This window comes from Phallusia mammillata, chromosome 5 (genome assembly GCF_965637545.1).
Source record: "Phallusia mammillata chromosome 5, kaPhaMamm4.hap1.1, whole genome shotgun sequence".
Lineage (NCBI taxonomy): Eukaryota > Metazoa > Chordata > Ascidiacea > Phlebobranchia > Ascidiidae > Phallusia > Phallusia mammillata.
Window position 1 is genome coordinate 8,961,673 of NC_137256.1, and position 20,133 is coordinate 8,981,805.

Below are 20,133 nucleotides of genomic sequence, written 5' to 3' on the forward strand. Positions count from 1 at the left end.
AATAGTTCTCTGCTGTTTTAGGACATGGGTCGGCAACTCCCAGTACTAAGATTTTTTTATAAAATGTAAACCATTGCTTCTTAACTGGTGGTCGACACACAGGGGTGTCAAACTCGCGGGCCGCATGCGGCCCACGAACACTCAACAACAATTGTATTATTTTGTCAGATATTTGTGCGGCCGTGAACATGTTCATTAAAATATATGTACTGGCGGCCGTGACGCAATTAAAACTCTTTTGTCAAATATTTTGATTTTTAAACTGCTCTAAACAGATTTTGTGATGCTGAAAAGAGTATTACCAGCCTAGCAGCCATATGCGTCAGACTTTTTGTACGCCTATTGTATGCAAACAATGAGAACAAACGGGAACCACAAGCGTCACAATATAGATTATGACTTAATGAGCAACTAAAACTGATCTTCACACTGTGCATCGAGTTGAAAAACAATCTGGGCTTTTGGGGCGTCAATAGTTGGCATATATGTTGGTATAAGTGTATGAAACTAGATTAACAATCACATGCGGCCCTCGAGATAACTTCCAAACTGCAATGTGCCCCCCGAACCCAACGAGTTTGACACCTCTGGTCTACAGGACGTTAATCACCTTATTCATTTAATCAACTGGTGGTCTATAGCCTAATACGAGTTGAGAAAAACTGATAAACAATTACACTGCTTGTTTTGATAGTCCTAAAAGCACAGCGTATAGGTATAAATTTTTCTGCTTTCTAATAACTATTCCAATCACCTGGCAAAACCCACTAACTCAAACAAATATGTTGGCACGCGCAGCTATTAATATTTTGACATAACAATTAAATTTGGCACGTGATTTTCAATACGTGTCAGACTGCTGTTTTATGACTTGATGACGCTTTTCAACCTAAAAAAGCAATATTAGTTTATTAATGCGTTGTATGCTTAAAAAGTTTGAGAATCACAGTGCTAGAATGACCAACTATGTCCGAAAATTTAAAAACTATAATGAAACTACCTCAAAAAATCAAAGTACGCGTAAGTTGAGAACCGCTGCTATAAATGGCATTGTGGTACGCATTCTACGTAAAAAAAAAACTAGGAGCAAGATAAAAAATCTGTTTTGAACTCACGTAAACTATCACTTTTTCTTAATCCACGAGCCCATAAAATAACACCACAAACATATCACCTACTCCACCGCTAGTACTTGTGCATGATTAGCACTTAACTAGCCGATCAAAACATCTTTCGAGCCTTAACACGTGTCTCTTCAGACTGTTTGTTATTGTAATATAGGCTGCTAAAATCTTTATTCCATCACATCAAAGCATTCCAAAAACACTTGTTCGTAGCCAGCACGCTTCCCTTGTCTCCGTCACAAGTGTGGCATTGTCTGGCATTATTGGATCACAAAGGTTGTCTTGCTGCTACTGAGAGCAAAAACTTAATTTTGTTTTTCCTACTTAGGTGTACAAAACAAGGCCAATGGACCAAAGCACCTTTATTGGGTAAAATGGCACGCGTAAAGTGGGTTCAGTTTCTATGACTAAAAAGTATAAGCTTAATACCTTGTGTAGCACGTAAAATACATATTTTCTGGTTGTTTATTAGTATTCATAAACAATGATAATTGTTTGATTAAGTGGAGGATATGTGAAACAAATTCTTTACAATAAATCAGATAGGTGTCAATTTGACAATACACTGACCAGGGTCAAATAAAATCTACTGCATTTCTTTTGTCAGGCTACAACACTAAAAATTGGGGCACGTTCATGTGTGTGTTTGTGGTTTTTGAACATACACGCCAAATTGAGTTGATTATATTGACTATGGCGCCCAAATTCACTTGTTACTTTTTCTCTACCATTTATTCGGTCGGCACTTAATTTGCAACCCAATTCAGGCCCTTTGATCGCGCCAGTTAAATTGTTTGCCATCATAAGGAACAACAAACAAGTACCCCGTGTAGTTTTGTGTACACAACTCAGCACTGTAACTGCAAATTCAAGTACTGCAGACCAACACAGTGCCTTGCTTACAGCTGCATTCACTCAATTAGTGCTTAGTGACGTAACAAGCCTTGTGTGAAGACACAGTGGGTGCATTATGCGTCAATTTGACGTTGTTTGCTAAAATGGTTCAGGCTAAGTTCGGACAGGGCGCGATATTATTTACAACGTCGCTTTGTGTTATTAGTGCAGTCGATTGGTCTTGAGAGCCAGCATACTTGAGCGATGTGAGATTTTGTGTAGCTAGTCTAGGGTAGCGCCATTTTAAAAGGTTTAGCAATATTTTATAACAAAACATATTCAGTTATAGGTCCCCAAAAAAGAATTATTTAATAGCAAACATTGCGTTTTATTTTCAGTTATTCAATCGTGTTTATTTTAGTGTAGTATAAATCATAAGCAATTGTATCTTTCGTCTATAATTTTATATTTAAAAAAACAGATTTGCACATTTTTGTAATTAATTGGGTTTTATCAAGAAAATAACAATACGTTTTCAAAATGTTAGATGTTTGTTTATTAAATCTTTTGTAATTTTTATTTGTCTGTTAGTTTTTTTTAATTAGGCGGTGTCAAATTAATGCAAGTTTTACCATTACCTAATAAACGTCCCACAGATAGAGAAAGACAAAAAACAAAAGTGCCACTGTTTAAAAGCTAAAAAGAAACAAACAATTCTACTGTTCACGTTTTACAAGCAGTTCTCCCTAATTCCCATTATACCTGCGCCGCCATAAAGTACAATGAAATTGGGCGTTCAATTGGACCATACAGCCTTTGTGGATTTGCACATCACAATCAGAATATAGTGAATATGTCCGGCTTAGGTTATGTCCCACTGTGGGTTTATGCGGTTCACGTGTAGAAGGGCGTATAACCGGCCTTTGTAGCCTGCTGTGAATGATTTGGGCCGGAATTCTCTTTGCGCTGTAATGCTGACAAATCGTTATGAGGTAACAATGCACCTCTATGATGGCACACCAGGCACGGTTCCGCCTTATTAGTAGGCACCTGCCATTGACATACCAAAATCGGATTAGGATTTCGGCCAATTAGGAAATTTTAAAAATATTTCTGAGGAAAATCAGATTTACCGGCATGGTTCATTAGGTTATGTGCAATATGGGTGGTTTTTTTACGGAAAAACTGTTAACAACGCTAAATAATTTTTGATGATTTTTCTGTAAGGGATATTAGTGGGTAGTGGTAACCTCTTATTGTCGCTAAACTATAATTCTTATTTTGCACAATTTTAAAATTGTATAACTTTAAGATGAGAAAAATACTATTATGCAGTTTATCTGAAAAAAAAGAGATTATTTAATGTGAAATGATTCTTTAGATTTTTTTTTGAACAGCAAATAGTAAAAATAAACAGCAACCACACGAGCCGCATTAGAGCGAATCCTGAAGCACAGCAATTAGTTGATGTTGTTCAATGATTTTTTCAGCTGATTTATTGAGAAAAGGATTCTAATTTTGGCAGTACATGCACCAGTTGGGCGACAGTGAAAATGAAATTTATTTTCAACCCTCTGATCTGTCGCCATAGTAACCTTTGACGCGAGAGACCGTTGCAAGTGAATGACGGCAGAAAAAAGGGCGGCATCGTCCCTCTGTTGGTTACAGTCTCTGCCCGCTTTATTGTTTCGTCATAACAGCTTCGTCGCGTTTGTGGATGACAGTCGGGAAAAAGAATTGAGAGCCAAATTATTTCGGTGGGCTGAAGTAACATTTTCATGGTATATTATAGGAAGATTATAACTATTACAAGTTTATTTAAATGAATATAGTCAATATAGCCTATGTAAGACATTTATGGTCGGTTTTGTAAATCTGTTTTGTGGAACAAAAAGTTGAAAAACATGTTCTGTATTACACATTTGTTCGTGGTTGCTTTTTTTCTGAAAACATTGTTATGTTGTTATATATTTTTGTGCATTTTTGCTGGGAAAGGAGTAATTTGCTTTCCAACGTTAGAAAATTATTAACTTTACCATCAATATTGCGATTAGACAAAACTGGTAGTATTTTGCATGACTATAATAACCAGGTTTTTGTTACAATGTGTCATAAAATGCGGTGCTAATGCTTAATACTTAATAGTAGAGTTACTTGATTCATAGGAAATTTTGAATATAAAATGATCGCGATTTTTTTTATCGCAACAACTTGTAAAATATTGTCAAATTTTATCAACAAAAAATATATGCAATGATCAAGACAACAGTTACAAATTCTTAATAGCCAAACTCAGTTATTTTTTATTTCTGCATATTTTAACGTTTGCATGACTTCTATTTTATTTATGCGTTTACTGGAAAAAAAATTTCATTATAAACACATTATTTGTTATTTACCCTGATTGAATCTTATTTTACAGATTCCAACACTATTGAAATAAAACTTAAATTCAATTCTTTCTGTAACACTTCAAGCTGTCATTGCGTGATGGCGTCGCAATTTGGGACAACGCAACTGTCGTCTTATTCCATTGACCGTTTGCTGAGCAAGTCGACCGAAAATGAGACCGCAGTTCTCAGCAAAAGATCAAATACTTGTCCTGAAACTTATGATTCCCAACTTGTCGATAAAAAATGGAATTTTTCTAGTGGTAAGCAAACCTTTTTTCGCATGCAAGGCGTTTTTGCATTTTTAAGGAATTTAACATTTATGTAGACTGTAGAGGCAAAATGTGTTGAAAGTTCAATTAAAATCAATGCTCATGTTATTCGCACTAACTTTATACTTTGTTTTCAGCAGAGCCGCGGGTTACAGCGTTCGCGCAAGCAACAGTTTGCGGACCGAATTTCGATATTAACCGTGGCCAGCAATCGGTAATCAGAAGCCGGCCGGTTGTATGCGACGCGTCGATGCCGTTTCACACTCAACAAAATGGCCGCCAGCCGATCCCCGACTCCAAACATGGGACCAACAGCCCCGAGAATCCAATGCATCACAACCAAGCCAAGCCTTACTTTAATTATCACGATCAGTTAATGTACCTAATTCGCCACTGCAGTCAAAACTACACTCCAAGCTGTACAAAAACTGAAGACCAAAAATTGGAACAGGCCCAACGTAACGATGACGTCATTGTGATTGATGACGTCAAGAATGTTCAACGACGACAGGACGCTTCGAGCCCCGAGAGTACGACGACGGATTACGTCACAAAGACAATGTCACGTGATTCTGAGGAAAAGACAAGCGGCAGCGATACGTCATCACTTTCTGTTGATGAAGTTGCATTACGTCAAGCATCGCCGAGTGACGAAACTTCGCCGAAAAGGAAACAGCGCCGCTACCGGACGACCTTTAACACTTTTCAGCTGGAGGAGCTAGAGAGGGCGTTCCAGAAAACCCACTACCCTGATGTATTTACCAGGTCAGTATATGGAATTTATCATAATTCATGAAAACCTTTTTATTGTGTAACAAAACATTTTGTTGCATTCAAAAGTTGAATTTTTACAAATACGGGCAAAATGGTGAAACGGGTAACAAAACATTTTGTTGTATCCAAAAGTTGATTGTTTTTTTACAAATACATAAAACCTTGTTTTTCAAGCGCATTCCTGAACTTAACTAGAAACAAACAAGGCAGTATATTTCTATAGAAAATGTAGTTTCCACAGCAACATGCTTTAAACAAATATATTGACTTGTTTTTTTCTGGTTAGGATCTTTAAAACCGTGAATTGTGTAAATTAACTTTTTTTAAATGAACTTTAATTGATTTCTGTCGCCTAATGATGTTTTTTCTAAATTTTCAGAGAGGAACTTGCTTTGCGTGTCGATCTTACGGAGGCTAGAGTTCAGGTAATACTTGCTATTTGACCAAGTTTCATATGTTTGTGAACATTACGAAATTATCTATTCTAACTCTGCGTTAATGTTGCAGGTCTGGTTTCAAAACCGGCGGGCAAAATGGAGAAAACGGGAAAAACAGGGAATTTTCAACCAAATAGGGGCAGTCCCAGGTATGACGTCATTTCCGACGTCATCCTACTTTGATCCGACCTTGCTACGTCACATGTTGACTAATCCTTCATCGGAAGAATGCAAGTCACCTAGCGGTCAAGTTTCACCAGTTGCGGTCGCCGCTGGGTGGCAGCAGCAGTTGGCTTTGGCGGCCGCCTTGCATCGAGTGCAGAAATCAGCACCGGTTATGCCTTTGCATTTGGCTGGACTTGGACCACTCAGAAGCCCACTGAGTTATATTTTTCCACCCGGACTGTGCGCGAACAGAGGCGCACCGCGCGTGGTGGGAGGTTCTTTTCCTTTGCAACAAAACAATCCGATTGTTTTCCCCAGCGAAGCCCAACCTGTTTTTGCGCCCCCAAAACACTGCCCTATTGCACAGACCACAGCTCAAATGAAGCGGGTGCCTGAATAAGTAACTCCAATTTAAATTGTGTTGTGCCATAATGCCATTACAGCCTGTATTTTTTTTACCTAACACCAGTTTAACCCTTATTACTATAGTTTTGATCACTTACTGCTTTTACAAACGGTAGAACCAAAATCCCACTTAACTTTGGTAACAGCGCAGCCTTCATAGCTTTTAGCCTTTTAGAGTAGACGCCCAACTCACATAAAATCATCACGTGACAAGCGTGACGTCATGAATACGTCACGCACAGCTTGTAGCTCGTTCAGTTGTTCAATCCAACAATTGCTATACCTCAGCATGCGCGAAGCTGTATCACTGCCACATGCAGAACAAGTCGATCCTGTTATTTTTGTATTAACAGCCTATGTCAACGTATTTCGCATTTGTTTATCACCGACATGTATTCCATGTACAGATTATTTACATTTACCAAGTTCCTTGGTCATTTCAGCGTTGTTGGTCCTAACCTAACGCATATCGTTGTCATCATTATGAATAAAAAAAAATACCGTATGTATATGAAGTCATCCAGTTATTTTGTGTTGTGATTAAGTAGAAAAATTAGATATTCTATTGCAGTGGTTCTTAACCTTTTTTCCTTGCTGCACCCCTTTCAAATCACCAACCAATTTTCGCACCCCCTTTCAAATCACCAACCAATTTTCGCACCCCCTTTCAAATCACTAACCAATTTTCGCACCCCCTTCTGTAATTGCTTAAATAGAATAGACCTAACCAACCTTAATGATTCAGCATCCCCGCACCCCCTAGGAACAGTTCTCGCACCCCTTGGGGGTGCGTGCACCCCAGGTTAAGAACCCCTGTTCTATTGTATACTAAAATTGTCTATTAGGAGTTAAATATTTTCGGAAACAACCCCAGTAAGAGTTGAATTTGTTTTCGGCAAACCCAATGTTTCAATTAATTTTTTTCAAAACCTTCCTAAAACTTAAGTGCCTTGGCAAAGTTGCTAAATATTCATTAATTAGGTTTCGGGCAATCCTTAGAAGGCAGGTGGGTAGACAGGCCACTACAAAATAATCAATCCATCAATAAAACTTATTAAAATACGAAGGTCAGGGCTATCAGGGTTGGAGAAAGGGTCTGCAATTACAAGAACGTTATATTTCTCAATTTCATATGCCCTTTTGGGCTTAGTGTTTTAATGTTAGTCTTCATGCGTTTACATATGGCGTTTATTAGCCTGCCACACCCTGAGCGTTGCATAAAGATTGCGCATATTAATAGAATAGATTATGTTAATCCTCAATTGTCACTTGCGCCTTTTCAACACCCCATAACTTTCTACCAGTACACCCTTATGTAATCATCAATTAATCGCTATATATGCACAAGCCTTGTAACAAACGAGAAAAACAAATCGAGAACATACCGGTACCTAAATGATCATAGCGTTCAATAACTTGGAAAACGGCGGTAATTATAGGACTTAATTTATTCGAACATCAGCTTATGTAGCAATATAGATTTGGGAATAAAGATTGCATGCAATTGCAAGCACAGATTGTTTTTTTTGCGCTGTATTTGACGTCATTAAAGGACATTACAAAAGCACTAGGCGTCGCAAGAGAGCTGTTTGTTTGATTTTTTCGTGCAAATGGTACAAAATTACAAATGACCCAACGTGCAAACTGCAAAGGCAAGAAAAAGGCAGTTGTAGTTTCATGCCCGGTCTAGTTAATTGTCAAACTGACATGGGTATAGTGTTGATACACTAACCGCAAATTCAAAACTCGTTGAAAATAAATTTTGCTGTTTTACAAATTAAAAGCAATGAATGCTAATTGCTAATGCATATTGAATCTGTTTTTTTAATGAAATGAGGGCAATTGTTCCTGTTTTAATTGAGTGTATCGGTTTGGTGTTTGCCTGAAATATTGTTGTGTATTACTGAAATAACATTTAATATAGAGGTAAAGTGTCTAACTGACTAACCATTTTTTCAGATTTTATTTGTTATGTATTTTTATGTCAGGCAATCATGTGTCTGGCAATTAGGTAACAGATGTGGACAATTTTTTTTCCAAGCTCGGCATATATCATCATCTAGCTACAATGATGCCATTAGAAACGTCCTTTCCGACGAAAATAAAGAGAGAACTATTCAAAATGTCACAAAGTACAATGAAAATATAAATGTGGCCAAAAAATTATCTCAAACTGCCGCTGTTCTTGTTGCACTGTGTTACACGAACAATGTCCCTTGTATGTTGCTTACAGTTCGGCCAAGTCACATGAAAAAGCACGCCGGTGAAGTAAGGTAAACTCTGACCCTGACAAAGCTTTTGTGCTTAAACTTGTAACTGTAGGTTTTTGTAAACAAGTATTGTTGTTCTAGCAATTAAGTCATAAATAATCGACATTTTGACATTCATTACAAGATGCCTTCATCAGGATAATGGCATATCTTGCAAGACAAATTTCTTATGAAGCGACAAATCACAACCAACTAAACACCAAAAAACTGAGATAACAAGATCTTGCGGCTGCAAGCTCGCACCAACGTAGTGATCAAACAAGTTAGGTGGTGAAATGGCTGAACTGTAGGTTTTTATTACAGCTTTCCAGGGGGTGGTATGGACTATGGTGACACTTCAGTGATAGATACAGCGCTGCGGGAAACTGAAGAAGAAATCGGTTTTCCTAAAAGCAAAGTTGATGTGTGGGCAACAATAAAACCCCTTCCAGACAGGGTGAGAACAACCCCAAGTTGTTACAGCTTTAAGCTATAATTTTAAGTCTTAGTTGTTTTATCATTTGTACACTGTTAAAAAGCATATCCTTTGCACAGTCCTATTTCATTTTTATCGCTTTCAAAGTAATACCCTACCTCCAAATCCAATTACTCATCCTTCGTTAAATGGGATTGCTTGTTAAACGATGTTAAGTTTAGTTTAAAGCATAAATTATACTAATCTGAATCTGAAATTATAGTTTTTACAGAAAGCTACAAAGGCTGTTTATCCAGTCATTGGTAATCTCGGCCATGTTGATCCCTCTGATCTTAAGGTGAATCCAAATGAGGTAGGAAATAGGCATTAGTGTAATATTTAAAGTCAAAACATTGGATGTGTCATCACAGACAATTTTTTTGGCATATTTATTTCGATTACCAGAGTTTTGTACTTAGGTTTGTAAAATGCAATTAATATATAATTAATGCAACTACATGTAAGTAACCAATACTACATTGTTACCCACAAATAAAAAATGGACTTGTTTGAATAAACAAAACTTTAAACTTGCTTTTCCATTGTGTCAACTTTCAGGTGGAAAAAGTTATGTGCATTCCAATTGAATTTTTACTTGACCCATACAACTTTGGGACAACTCGCTTTCGAGTAAAGAACAACAAGCCTTCTCCATTTAGCTATACAATGCCTATTTATTTTACAAAACCCCATATTTGGGGGTTAACAGGTACTTTTGTTAATTTATCGTTAATGTTTTTAATTCCAGAATGGCATAAACCATTAACTAAAGGCAGATTTCATGTAAAAAAATAAGTTTTTTTGTTGGTTTTAAATATGATTTTAATAACTTTGATTTGGTGATACTGTAACCCCTTTCCATGTCTGGATGTGATATTTACAATAAAGTGAATAATAAACTAGGTTTATTTGTGGTGCAGCATTACACACAAGCCATACTGTAAAATTGTTTACCAAAATGTGTATTATTGGCCATGTCTAGTCACTTGTATTGATTAATCAACCTCAGCCAATGATTTAAAATGTTTAAATTGCCTTACCCTCCAAATGCTTGTTTTCCTATATGTTACTGCAATTGCAGACCCTAATTATTGCACTGTGGCATCTGTTTTTATGAAATATAGTTTGAATAATACAATTTGTAATGATAAAGAATGCATCACTTGTAATTACTAGGTGCATTTTTGTTTTTACTGCGATATTGCTGTTTTCTATTAACGCTCTCTATTACTGTGTTTGCATTTTTTCATAAAAAACAGTAGTTTTTACAACTGTTTTTAATTTCTGATACATACATATCTCATTTCTTTCATGTCAAAAATGACAAGCTTTTTTTGCAAAATTAAGATTACGCAACAATTTTTTTTCTGGCAATCTATAGACTTGGATTCTGCCAATTAAACAGAACTTGATATTGAACCATATGCAATTAAACAGATTCTCTATTTTATGTCCTAAACATTTTCTTGGCTAAGCTGTGTTCTGAAATTTGTATGAGCCTGTTTTTATGCCAACCACACTTCGCTTCAAACACTTATTCAAGCGCACAATGCTTTGTCAGGATGTATTGACGTCACATACGAAACACAGCAATAAAATATGTCTTTGTACAAATCTCTGGAGGCCAAAGTCATGTTTCAAGGTAAGGTAAGCATCACATTTTTTTAACTTAGTTTATATAATTGTAATCCAAATAAAACCTTAAACCTGCAGTATCATAGAAATGTTTAAAAGCAAAACACTTTTACATCTATGAGAACAAAATGATGTTTAGAAGAAGAGTAACAACAGCAGTGTCAGAAAACAGGTATAGTTTTTTTCAGTAACTTGTTGAACAGTGGTGAATTAGGAATATCAAGTGCAAGAAACAATAAAGCAGGGTTAAAGTTAAACTGCGGAGGGTGGACTGACTTGAGGAGGATATTCTGGTGCCATATTGAATGGAGTTCGCCGCAGCCATAAGTCTTTATTAATCTGAAAATTGAATTAAAAGTGTCTTAGATCTGTGTAATGAAGATGTCATGAATAGATCTGTGATCTGTGTAAAACGTTATTATTTTTTCAATGCAATTAGACAGTGCTTTTTTTGGCGAAAGGTAGACCTCGGGATCTGAACCGATTTAAACCTTGGCTGCAAAAAAAAATATACAATAAACCTTGGTTAAACCAGATTTGGTTAATCGGGAACCTTGCCTAATTTGGATAAAACATACGGTATAAATGATTTATAATGTGGTAAGTATTTAACTAATAGACATAACAGTTTAATGTATTACATTGGCTTAGCAAATGCTACACAGCGCAAGTACTATTGACAACAATACGTGGTGCTACCTATAGGGGCCAAATAATCGCATGACTATTACTAAATCAGTGTCATAAAGATTGTTGAGCTAAAATTGTTGTTGCATGCACCAGACAGAAGGTTTGGATGACAGAAGATTTCATTGAAGGTTTGGATGTCAAATTAAACTAGTGTATAGTACCAAAAACTTTGCTGACCCCTCTTATACACCTTTTCAGTGCATAAAAATGCTAATGCTAATAATGTGATTAAAAACAAATATTTTTTGAATTAAAAATTAATTTAACGAATTAAAAACAAAAAGTCTGTGATACTTCATCTAGATCAGGGGTGTGCAACCTTTATCGTCGGTGGGCCATATAGCCAATTTTAGACATCAAGCGAGGGCCACACAATTTTTTTCATGTACCATATTTACATGTTTTTTACCCTCCTGTTGGTGCAGCTTGCATTATAATATCATGTCGATATTATTTCCACACCCCTGCGTTTTGTTTTATTTTGCGTTTAAAATCAACTTTAACATGTTTTAGGTACAAGTAAGTTTCGTCGCAACACTGCCTTTCACAACAAAGTAATTGTTTACTAGACAAAGAGGTATATTACGTCACATTCGGTATATATACGCAACAAGCACCCAGTGCGAATAGAAGACCATAGGTCTGGGTGAATTAAGTTCCATGCGCTGGTTTAGCTTATTCTTGTTACGTATAGCAACTTAGCAAAAGAAATTCCGAAAACTAGCGCGGATTTTTTGTCAAAATGTGCATTTTTACTTGCTCTGAATCAGAGTGTTGTTGAGGGCCACACTAAACGGCTTGGCGGGCCGGATTGTGGCCCGCAGGTTGCACACCCCTGATCTAGACAAAAAAAATCACTGACATGAATTTCTGAAACATGGCTTGTCCATTGAGTTGGATAAGTTTAAAAACAACAACAAAACCTTCTTACTCTTGTAATTGGGTTAAAATGACTTGACAAATATCTTGGAGCTGATGCAAATCGATGTGGATATGCTGAAAGGGGGTGTGAATTATAATGATTCCTGTAGTCTGTTGAATAATGACCTTCCCGTTCGGCTTTCAATTCTCGAATCCATCTCTGTTTCATTTTACCATGCAGACCAAAGTTAGTTGGAGACCCTGACAAAAAAGTATTGGATTAAAAACAACCATACATAATTTTTAACATATAAATGCTTTTCAGAATAACACAGACAATTTAAGTCAATTTCTAGAAAAATCTTGGAAATAATTTTAACCAGAATCATTGGTACTGTAGCATCAAACTTTGCAGGCAAAATAAAAGTAGGTAACCCTTTTTAAAATAATTTAACTTGTCTACATATGTTGCAAATGCAAGTGACTTGTTTAGTTTTAAAATTGAATGCCTGATGAGTGCGAAAATGTAAAGTTTTCCCATGTCATATATTTGCATTGTTTTATCACATAAATTAGTAAATCCAAAGACCTTGAATGGCAATTATTTAAGTTAAGCATTAAGTCATGATCCACCAGTTTTTCAGCTAGGTGATTGTTCAGTGCGTTTGTGTAACTATGTTTACTTTCACCAAGAAAAAGGAACATAACCCAGTTGCTGTTTATACTGGTATATGTGTGCATATGATATTTGAGTTGTGTTAGTGTTCATTACTGTTTATAACAGGTTTCAAGCTATATTTTACTGTATTTGCATGTTCAATTTATTTTATTATTACACCTCAATCTCACATTGATTACGAATTATTTACACACACGCTTGTTCCTTTTTCAAGCCAGTCTCCTTTTTTTATATCTGATAGTGTATCAACCCAGTTAAGTATCAAATGTCAAACAATGCTATTGTAAACCAATGTTTTGAAAAGCGAATCATGCTACTGTTGTTTCAAATAATATATATACAGAGCATGGCAAAAATGCCTGTATCCATACTTGGGTATAGGAAAGTAGCACACAAAATGTCCTGTAAATTATGGTAAAATTTAAAAGATTTTTAGCAGTCTAAACTGTATCTAGGTTTGGCAAAAAATTTACATGTGAAAATCATATGTATACATCACTGTATTTACTCAGCTGTAAGTCGCATGTTGAGGTGTGTAAAAAATGTTAGCTCCATACTGTCATACAAGACACTTATTTGGTTATTCTAAATCTAAACTATTGGTCAACAGTTGTTAGTCAGGCAAATAACTGTACCCAATAGAATGCATGTTGACATATATATAGTGTTTTAACGCACAAAAATTTGCAACACAAATTAAATAAAAACAGAGGCTAATAAAAATAATATCAGCATGACATTAAAAAGTTGACCACCCTCACTTATGAGCCGCCCTCGAATGTTAGCCACACATACTGTAAGAAAAAAACTTTATGAGCCTCCTTTATAATTGAATATACAGTAAACCATGGTAAATCCGGATCTTTGCATATTTCGGACAAAACTTGAGATACAAATAATTTGCAATGTGGTTAGACTTTAACTAATCGACAACACTTAATCCAGACAAATGTTTTGGTCCAAACGGGTCCGCATTAACTAAGTTTTACTGTATATGGTGTATATTCACCCTTATTTACATTGGCAATACAGTTTAGAATATAAATTGGTACCTTGCATAGGAAAGTCTGATCTTTCTGGAGCCCATGCAAGCTTGTGTCCATCCCATTTCCTAAGGTCAGGAAGTTTGTCCCCATCTCTCTCTCGTTTATTAAATTGTTCATCATACCAAGAAATCATGTTGTTACTGTATCTAAAAAATGTTTTTTATTACATCGCAGTTACAAAAAGAGGATACTCCAGCTATAAAAACAAATCTTCCTTAAAAAAACTGATTTAATGTTTTTGTTTTTTTAGGGTTATAATTCCCTGTTCAATGTGTAAGTTTCCAAACATATAAATGTGCTCTTTTGACATCTAGTGAACATTAACTTTCTTTTGAACCCCTTTTAAATGTAGTTTATTGGTTGTATTATAAAAAATGGCAATACAGTTGTGGGATTTTTATTAAATGTTGCAGTATTACTGCGATGAGTTGCCTACTGCTGGCTTCAATAAATTTGAATGTAGAGTTAAAACAATCAGCTTATGCTTGTTTATTTACCTTCCACCATGATGTGTGAACAAATGTTCTTTTCTTAAACCTTCATTGCGCATCAGAGCTGACCGTCGAATGATGGTGTCGGGTTTGTGGTCAGGATAAAGTCGAAAATCTGTGCGATGTGTGCTGGAATTGCTGGAAGTTCCACGTTGAAACTGAAACCAAAATCATGAAAGTTGACAAAGCATTCACTTTGGTAAATGTGTTCAACTATTGTTCAGGTGTGTCTTTGTCACAAAGTAAAGGTGGATTATATGTTAGTTTGGTTAACTTACATTTAAAAATGTCATTTCTGATGAAGCCACCATTGTTTACAACAAGAAAATACCTAACGATAACAAAGTGCAATTATTTCTTGTTTTTTTTATAATTTTGGATAATAACTATGTGTAATGATTTATGCTGCTAACAATACAAGGCAAATATGTTTCTAGTGTCTTCAATGGTTTTAAATGAAAAAACTATGAAGACATAAAGTGTAAACTTGGGGGAATCAAGGTTTCAACGTTTTGCAGATAACCTTCAAATGTCTAAAACTTTGGTGACATTTATTTGCAAAAAAACATCACACTACAAAAAAGATAAAACAAGCATGAAGTCAATACAAACATCAAGGTATCAACGTTTCTGCTTCCAAATTCTTAGGCATATATTTGCAGAAGACATCATGCAAGGAGCTAGAACAAGCGCACCTGTTTCGTTTCTTCACACCAATTGCCGATTAAAGTTTTATTCGAAAACCGCTGTTCAATTCTCCAGCCTGGCATTTTCCATTTTTCGGGGTCACTTTGTGCACCTGCCATTTCGTTTGCTTTAACCCAGCAAACTAATAAGGTAAGGCAAAAACTATGTAGACTTCAGGTTATGAAACACCACAGCAAAAAATCCTTCCCGGCAAAAATTCATTGACCAGCGTCCGTTGCTACGCGATGTGATGCGTCATAGACCTAGCTGTTTGGCGACACTCAGCGGGTATTTTTAATTTTTATGTTGAAAGTAAATATTTTATTGACAAAAACAAGGCGTTACTTTGTTAATTTGTTTTTTATGTCAAAAATTTTAAACATACTTTAACCATGAAACACTATCTTGAATGTCCTTGGGCCTTGTGTAAAAAGCTGGAGTTCGTTTTTGCTTTTAATTTGTGCCTATTAAAAATATTTAATTAAACAGTAGATAGTAAAAAATGGGCTTTTATTTCGGTTTGAGTGTTGCTAACTTGGTGTCAAGATTAACAAACTGAATGCAGAATGCAGCCAGCCAATAACAACTAATTTCAACATACACTGAACTAACTTGCATTGTGATGTAACACACCAAACAATAATCCGCTTTTATCAATATGCAAACATAAACTTATGTTTGATAACTACGCGGTAGAATCGTATGCTTTTGCGTTGGTCTTATCCTAAATATTTAAGCCCTTGTAGTTAGTCTCCTACTGCAAATAGGGAAGGTACACACAGGGTTATGTAACACACGGCGTAAAAAAAATATATCAAGGGCATCAGTACCACATGACAATTGGCACATCAGCTAAGTTTAGGGTAATAAATAAGCATGTCTGTTCATGCCACAAGTTTATTTTTCGACTTTTTGACAAGAAAAACAAAATTCACTTGATAGAATTTTCCAGAAATTATGAAACTATGGGCCAGTGGTTCTCAATCTTTCATGCACCGTGGCCCCCTAAAAAGAATTTTCGGGCCTCGTGGTCCTCTAAAAGTAATTCCTTAAAACTTGTGGCCCTCTACCAAAAATATAAATGGCAAACTCAACGAAATTGTGGGTCTTTTATTTCAGTAAAACTAAAATGAGGTGCTGTTTTCTATTGCGCATTTAATAAGATTCGAAAAAAGTGATGCTTTCGGTACAAAAATTTTTTGGAAATTGTTTGTATATTAAAGGGGCAAACGAAATTATTAAAGAATTGAGCACCTTGGTTTTATAAACACTTTTTGTTCGTAAGTGTTACAATTTAACTTCATTTGTTATTTATTGTACAACGGCGATTCCAAGTTTAATAAAGCTACACACCATAAAGAGAAAAGCTGTACATTTCCAAAAAAATAATATGCTCCAACTTCGCCAGACCAAGATTTGTTATTATTTCGACAAACAACGTCTTAGAAAATATGACTATCTTTATTATTAAGCAATTTTTGTTTTAGAAAGCTGGAATAGTTGGCGAAGGTCTTGTTTTGTGAAGACTAAACATTTTGTTAGGCATCGTTATGTGAATTACCTCGGATAAGTTGCTTAAATGCAAATGTATTCTCGGCTTAAAATGTTTTGTTTTCACTTTTCAGTTGTTATTTGTAGCTGCAAGTCGGTCGTAGACCTATGGTTATATAAGAGCCCCATGACCCATTCCATGTTCTTGCACGTGGTACGGAGCGTCGCCTGAACACCATTAACTTGGAATATCCTGCATTTTATGAGCCTGCCACAGGTGTGATGAGTTTACCGCTTGTGTGTTGTGTGTAGGCCTACATACGTACGAAATATTTGCACATAAATAAGTTGACGGGTCTCACGGAGGCTCACAACATGATACCGGTCGGCTTGTGTCAATATAAAGTCAGTTATTGCACCTAGTATCAACTGGTACATGCATAGGTTGCTTGTTTGCAAGCGAGGTCATATCACTGCCTCGTCTCACAACGGTTGGTGTTCGATTGTGTCGATGCTGTCACCAGTACGTGTCAGTAAGGCCCCACATTAAACAACAGAAATGTTGATTGTGTAAAAATAAAACCTTTACAACGGGCTCGTTATATTTGTTGTCTAGGCGCTTGACTTGCTGCATGTCTGAAAAGCTTGCATGCGTGGAATACTAGGCATTTTTCGTCATCTTTCAAAAATTAACATTTAAAAGTACAAACAATGTATTTTACTTTTTCTATCTCTAAATTTTATATTTTTGGAATGATATTTTTGATTTTTGTCAGTTTTAAACTTGTTTGCACATTGTTGGCAGAAAGTTATAGTTTTTAGGAAAATGTGTTAATGTGCGATTACCATCATTATGTTTCTTCTAAAAAATTTCGCGTTTTTGTTTTTGCTTGTCAAAGGTAAGTTCGTTATGTAGACATTTAATCACAATTAACTCATTGATATTTGATACAGCTTTCAAGCCATACGCAAAGATAGTACTACAGTGCACGAAATTATGATGTTAATATGCCATGCTTTCTGAAAATTCTTGTTTGATCTAACTAAGGCATTTTTTTCTGACACAAAAAGCCATTAGCCAATAAGTGGACTAACGCAATATTAGAATAAGCTTTATGACCTATAATCTCAATTAACGTAAGATTATACTTTAAATTTAGTGACGTTTCAGGCTAACTAAAAACATTACAACCAGGCTAAGTAAAAACTTTACAATACTTGTTTAAAATTGTTTAGCTTCGAAGATATGCAAGTTGATTAAGGATAGAAGCGTTTTGTTAAACTTAGTGAACAAAGTTAACTAATCCTGATAAACGAAATCATATTACTCCAGGGCGCAAGGCCTAATAAAGGCGTTATAAAGAATCAAGCCGGTCTTTCAAAAATTTACTTATGGCAAGGCACAGACTAGAAAAATCTAGCCTTTGGTGGGATTCGAACCCCAACAGGTTTAGGGCTGCTTTTAAAAATGAATGCAAAAAATATTGCTTCATGACTTCTGTGGGGATTTTGTGGCTTCAGGGCTGGCCCCTGTACGTGTACGTATATGTTCAAACAAAACATATTTTTTCGTTTTCCAGCCACTTTTGGAGCTTGTCCCTCAGGTTGGTTTGAAAATTCGCCAATGTGTTATTATTTTTCCGGGGACGAGTCCATATCGCTGGGTTGGCATGAAGCGCAAGCAAAATGTGAAGCCATGTCCGGCCAACTAGCCGTGATTGAAGACGAAGTCACCAACGTAAGTTTTGTAACAAAATATTTTTTAGGCTACCATATTAATGCTTGCTCTAAATTACGCGTAATTTTTCATGTCTTACATATTCTCAGCGCATAAGAAAGTCTATTCTAAGTCGTCATAAAAAAGTTTTACATGAATAAGTTGGTTTTGAAATTAATAGGCAAACAACATTATAGAGAACTCATAGTCAGTAAACTCTGTAGTAAACCTTGTGTCCATGATAACAAACATTACAAATATGAATTGTTTTCCAACAATTGTAATTGTCAATAAAGCATTCTTAGAAATAGAAATGCATGAACTGCAGAATTTTAGTCAAAAAATGATACATTTGTACCGTTTGCTTTAGCAATTCTTGCAAATACCCGCCGTTATTTTGTTGTGTGCTGAAACACAGTCGAGGTTAATTGTACGCTTTGACCTAGTAAGGACGAGTTTCTGGTTAAACAATTATTAACGGTACCACGTGAGACTTAGCATTTCAGAAATCACGTGCACCAGTCATGGTCTTTAAAACTGTTAAAGTCATCAGCAAATAACATTTCTTACCGCAAAGAAAAGGACCCAAAATTCCATCTAATTGTTGTTTTTTCGGCACTGGAACGGAAGTGAGGAACTATAGCAGTTGGTGGTTCTCAAACTTTTTTATTTTTTTCTCATAACGGTTTGTTTGCAATTTTCTCGAGCACCCGCGGTCCAAGCTATATATATTTATGAAAGTACTAATTAAGAAACTATAATATACCTAAGCGAAATAAAACCTGCAGATTCCAACTAGAAGTTAATTTACTCCTTGTATTGTGGTAGTAATTTCACAACACCACGCAGGTTGAATTTAGTTTAGTTTCGTAAGAATGCATATTGTGGGAATGTTTCAAGGACAATTTATTACGTCACAGATAGGACGAAAATGATAATAAAATTTTGTCCCCTCTTTTTGTCACAGAAGACGCATTTATTTGTCTAATTTATGCTCATAATGTCGCAAGATTTGATCTCACACAAGTATGTAGAGATACTTTTTGCTCGCAGTCTCCCTGGTATAGCTTGGTGGACCCCTAAGAGACCGCGGACCCCAGTTTGAGGACCCATGAACAATAAGAACCACCTAGATCAGTGGTACCTAAACTTTTCTAAACCTGACCCAAATACTTCTAAAAATTATTTAAACCCCATAGATGCACATAATTGCTATTTTGGTTGATTTTTTGCCTGCAAAAGATGAATGCTTTTCGAACATTTGGTTAAAAAACTGATTTAAGAATGTTTGCCTAAAAACACTAATAAACGAATAATTTTTAGGCATCCCAACTTTGCGTCACGGCCCACTTTGGGAAACACTCGCCTAGCACAAATGAGACAGTTAGGGTTAGCATATAACCCGTTCCCAAGCGTTTCCATACGGAAAGACAAATAGCTAAAAAATCTAGCCTGCGGTGGGATTCGAACCAACGACAGGGTTTATGGCTGCTTCCATCGAATGTTTGTTAAATTTGTTTTAAAATTTTAGAAGAGTTTTAGTTTAAAACTTCATTTTGTCGGTACAGACTTATCTGTTTAACATTTTGGTTGCGGACGAATCTTCTGCTTGGGTTGGTCTTCACGATCTCAATAATGAAGGTGAATGGCAGTGGGTGAACGGAGATAATCTTGACTCATATTCGTAAGTAGGAAATGTGTAATTGTTGCT

General features: G+C 35.9%; 4 protein-coding genes across 7 annotated transcripts in view; 3 read left to right on the plus strand and 1 right to left on the minus strand.

Moving 5' to 3' along the window:
- The first annotated feature begins 4,384 nt into the window (after positions 1-4,384).
- On the plus strand, positions 4,385-6,910 carry LOC145230510 (uncharacterized). Of its 2 annotated transcripts, none has more exons than XM_080095954.1 (4): positions 4,385-4,611; positions 4,758-5,385; positions 5,774-5,819; positions 5,902-6,910. In XM_080095954.1, the coding sequence occupies exons 1-4, from the start codon at positions 4,449-4,451 to the stop codon at positions 6,394-6,396; spliced, it is 1,332 nt and encodes a 443-aa protein (XP_079952080.1). In that variant the 5' UTR covers positions 4,385-4,448; the 3' UTR covers positions 6,397-6,910. The 2 variants fall into 2 exon arrangements, with proteins under 2 accessions (XP_079952080.1, XP_079952081.1); XM_080095955.1 differs by having other exon boundaries at positions 4,761-5,385.
- A 1,419-nt stretch (positions 6,911-8,329) lies between these two features.
- LOC145230172 (mitochondrial coenzyme A diphosphatase NUDT8-like) lies at positions 8,330-10,739 on the plus strand. 2 transcript variants are annotated; one of them, XM_080095553.1, is made up of 4 exons: positions 8,330-8,674; positions 8,975-9,107; positions 9,349-9,438; positions 9,684-10,739. In XM_080095553.1, exons 1-4 carry the CDS (start codon positions 8,373-8,375, stop codon positions 9,918-9,920), a joined length of 762 nt encoding a protein of 253 aa, XP_079951679.1. In that variant the 5' UTR covers positions 8,330-8,372; the 3' UTR covers positions 9,921-10,739. The 2 variants fall into 2 exon arrangements, with proteins under 2 accessions (XP_079951679.1, XP_079951680.1); XM_080095554.1 differs by having other exon boundaries at positions 8,331-8,674; positions 9,358-9,438.
- Positions 10,676-15,333, minus strand: LOC145230173 (cilia- and flagella-associated protein 107-like). Of its 2 annotated transcripts, none has more exons than XM_080095555.1 (5): positions 15,223-15,333; positions 14,534-14,685; positions 14,043-14,182; positions 12,382-12,572; positions 10,676-11,099 (listed from the first exon to the last, which is right to left on the minus strand). In XM_080095555.1, the coding sequence occupies exons 1-5, from the start codon at positions 15,331-15,333 to the stop codon at positions 11,013-11,015; spliced, it is 681 nt and encodes a 226-aa protein (XP_079951681.1). In that variant the 3' UTR covers positions 10,676-11,012. The 2 variants fall into 2 exon arrangements, with proteins under 2 accessions (XP_079951681.1, XP_079951683.1); XM_080095557.1 differs by lacking the exon at positions 15,223-15,333 and adding an exon at positions 14,806-15,205.
- LOC145230171 (uncharacterized) overlaps positions 15,312-20,133 on the plus strand; it is a 44,834-nt gene continuing 40,012 nt past the window's right edge. The window contains exons 1-4 of the mRNA XM_080095552.1: positions 15,312-15,364; positions 16,840-16,982; positions 18,286-18,443; positions 19,991-20,106. Of these exons, the coding sequence (XP_079951678.1) occupies positions 18,330-18,443; positions 19,991-20,106 (230 nt within the window). The 5' untranslated portion in view covers positions 15,312-15,364; positions 16,840-16,982; positions 18,286-18,329. The remainder of the gene's footprint in view (positions 15,365-16,839; positions 16,983-18,285; positions 18,444-19,990; positions 20,107-20,133) is intronic.

Coding starts and splice junctions, on each gene's coding strand:
- LOC145230510 (XM_080095954.1), top strand. CDS start 4,449: ATGGCGTCGCAATTTGGGACAACGCAACTGTCGTCTTATTCCATTGAC. Junction 4,612..4,757: donor AAAATGGAATTTTTCTAGTG/GTAAGCAAACCT, acceptor CTTTGTTTTCAG/CAGAGCCGCGGGTTACAGCG. Junction 5,386..5,773: donor TACCCTGATGTATTTACCAG/GTCAGTATATGG, acceptor CTAAATTTTCAG/AGAGGAACTTGCTTTGCGTG.
- LOC145230172 (XM_080095553.1), top strand. CDS start 8,373: ATGTATTTTTATGTCAGGCAATCATGTGTCTGGCAATTAGGTAACAGA. Junction 9,108..9,348: donor TAAAACCCCTTCCAGACAGG/GTGAGAACAACC, acceptor CTGAAATTATAG/TTTTTACAGAAAGCTACAAA. Junction 9,439..9,683: donor TTAAGGTGAATCCAAATGAG/GTAGGAAATAGG, acceptor GTCAACTTTCAG/GTGGAAAAAGTTATGTGCAT.
- LOC145230173 (XM_080095555.1), bottom strand. CDS start 15,333: ATGGCAGGTGCACAAAGTGACCCCGAAAAATGGAAAATGCCAGGCTGG. Junction 14,183..14,533: donor TTCACACATCATGGTGGAAG/GTAAATAAACAA, acceptor AACATTTTTTAG/ATACAGTAACAACATGATTT. Junction 12,573..14,042: donor ATCAGACTTTCCTATGCAAG/GTACCAATTTAT, acceptor CTTTTTTGTCAG/GGTCTCCAACTAACTTTGGT.